General features: G+C 38.5%; 1 protein-coding gene across 1 annotated transcript in view; it reads right to left on the reverse strand.

Moving 5' to 3' along the window:
• LOC113811639 (uncharacterized) overlaps positions 1–2,500 on the reverse strand; it is a 140,796-nt gene that overhangs the window by 13,330 nt on the left and 124,966 nt on the right. The window contains exons 5-6 of the mRNA XM_070118573.1: positions 1,244–1,392; positions 635–797 (exon numbers count right to left, since the gene is read on the reverse strand). Of these exons, the coding sequence (XP_069974674.1) occupies positions 635–797; positions 1,244–1,392 (312 nt within the window). The remainder of the gene's footprint in view (positions 1–634; positions 798–1,243; positions 1,393–2,500) is intronic.

A 2,500-nucleotide genomic window follows, 5' to 3' on the forward strand; every position in this document is an offset into this window, starting at 1 on the left:
TCATTTTATTAGTAGCAGTAATGGTGCTATATACATTACATATTAATATCAATTGGCCCAATATATTACTTAAAATTATACATTACATTACAAGCTGTAGCTTTCAGCACCTAGTTTGATCTCCAAGTACTTACCACATCATTCTACCTAATGACTTACATCACTTAACATCAGCTGATCATTTAACTTACTGAACACAGGATATCAACTCCACTTGATAATTTAAATTACTTAACACAGCATATCAACTTCACTTAATCATTTAAATTACTTAACACAGCATATCAACTTCACTTGATCTAAATTACTGAACACAGCATACCAGCTTCACCCGATCATCTAAATTACTTAACACAGCATGTCAACTCCACTTGATCATCTAAATTACTTAACACAGCATGTCAACTCCACTTGATCATTTAAATTACTGAACACAACACATCAACTTCACCTGATCATCTAAATTACATAACACAGCATATCAACTCCACTTGGTAATTTAAATGACATATCAACTACACTTGATCTAAATTAACACAGCATACCAGCCTCACCCGATCAATTACATCCCATAACACAACATACCAGCCTCACCTGATCAAGTACATCACATCACACAACATAGCAACATTACCTGGTGTGGTACTCGGCGCTACGGCACTGAAGACCCTTCTCCCGGATGCAGAGTTCAGCACACTTCAGTCTGTCGGGCACGTTGTTCAGGACTATGTCGTCGTAGCCTTCGATCTCGAACCCGACGACGCGCTCCAGCATCCAGTCTTTGCCGCAGGGACTCGCTGGGGGAGAGGAATAAGGGGGGTGGGGTGAATATGGAGATGAGAGAGGTGGGTGGATGGGAGAGAAGGTGGGGAATCGAGGGTGAGAGGAATGGGAAAGATAGATAAACAAATAGATAGATAGATAGATAGAGAGAGAGAGAGAGAGAATGACTATTATTATCATAGTTCAGAAAGCGTGCACAAAATAAACAGTCTGTTGCGTATGACGTTCACTCATTTACATTTTTTTCTTTCTCACTCCTCCCCCTCCCCTTCTCTCTATCTCTCTCTCTCTCTATCTTCCCTCCTTTCCTTTCTCCCATCCTCCTTCCTTTCTTCCCTCCCTCCCTCTTTTCCTACCTCCTTTTCTCTCCCTCCTTCCCTCTATATCCCTCTCTCCCACCCTTTCCCTCTCCTTCTCCCCTCCCCCCTTCGCCCAACCCACACACCTTCCCCAACCTCACCTGTAATACAGATTTTCTCGAAGAAGTTAATGGGCTCGAGCGTGGGCTGGAGTGCCGCCCCCGAGCTGTAGGCGACCCTGTCCAAGCGGAAGCAGGATTCTCGGTCGTAGTTCAGCAGGAACCCCGAGCAGCTGCGGGACTGGCGACATCTGTTGGCGGGAGAATGCATTAGGGAATCTGAAGAGATTTTTATTTATTTATTTTATCTATTTTATGCAGGGAATCTGAAGAGATTTTTATTTATTTATTTATTTATTTTATGCAGGGAATCTGAAGAGATTTTTATTTATTTATTTTATCTATTTTATGCAGGGAATCTGAAGAGATTTTTATTTATTTATTTTATCTATTTTATGCAGGGAATCTGAAGAGATTTTTATTTATTTATTTATTTATTTTATGCAGGGAATCTGAAGAGATTTTTATTTATTTATTTATTTATTTTATGCAGGGAATCTGAAGAGATTTTTATTTATTTATTTTATCTATTTTATGTAGGGATGCCGAAGAGATTTTTATTTATTTGTATTTTATTTATCTATTTATCCACTTCATGCTTTTTTGATATATGGTAATGGGAATGGGGTAATGGCATGGGATTGTATGGGAATTCTTAAAGCGTGGTTATAGCAATGTGGAGATATGGGATTCATTAGGGAAATTTAAGGGATGGTAATGGTGAATGGTGAAAGACTGTAATGTGATGGTGCGATGGTAGAGAAAATCACCAAAAGTAATGGTAATGGTGCTGAGGATAAGGATTAATCAGGATTTTTTATTTTTTTGTTTTTGTTTTTTGTAATGGTAATGAGGTAAGTGCAGGGAATTAATTAGGGATTTTAAAAAGAAAATTAATGGTAATTGAGGGAAGGATTCAGTTGGGATTTTAAAAATGGGGGATGAGATTTATAAGGATGAGATTAGGGGGATTTACGGGGGATTTTTTAGAATAGTAATGAGGCCATAGAACTGATTAGGGATTTTTTTTTAAAGAATGGCAACAGGTAATATGATAAGGGTCAGAGGATTAATAAGGATTAATAAGGAATGGTAATGGCGATGAGGTAAAGACACGGGATTTATGGGGATTTTTTAAGTATGGTAATGGTAGAGGTGAGGAGAAGGCGATTCCTTGGCGATTTTTGATTGTTGGAATCATCATGTGAGGATCATGGGGGGGGGGGGGTTGAGGCTTTCAAGTAATGGTAAAATGATGAGAAGGAATAAATGGATTTATGGTAATGGTAATGGTGATAA

Source organism: Penaeus vannamei, chromosome 42 (genome assembly GCF_042767895.1).
Source record: "Penaeus vannamei isolate JL-2024 chromosome 42, ASM4276789v1, whole genome shotgun sequence".
Classification (NCBI taxonomy): Eukaryota; Metazoa; Arthropoda; class Malacostraca; order Decapoda; family Penaeidae; genus Penaeus; species Penaeus vannamei.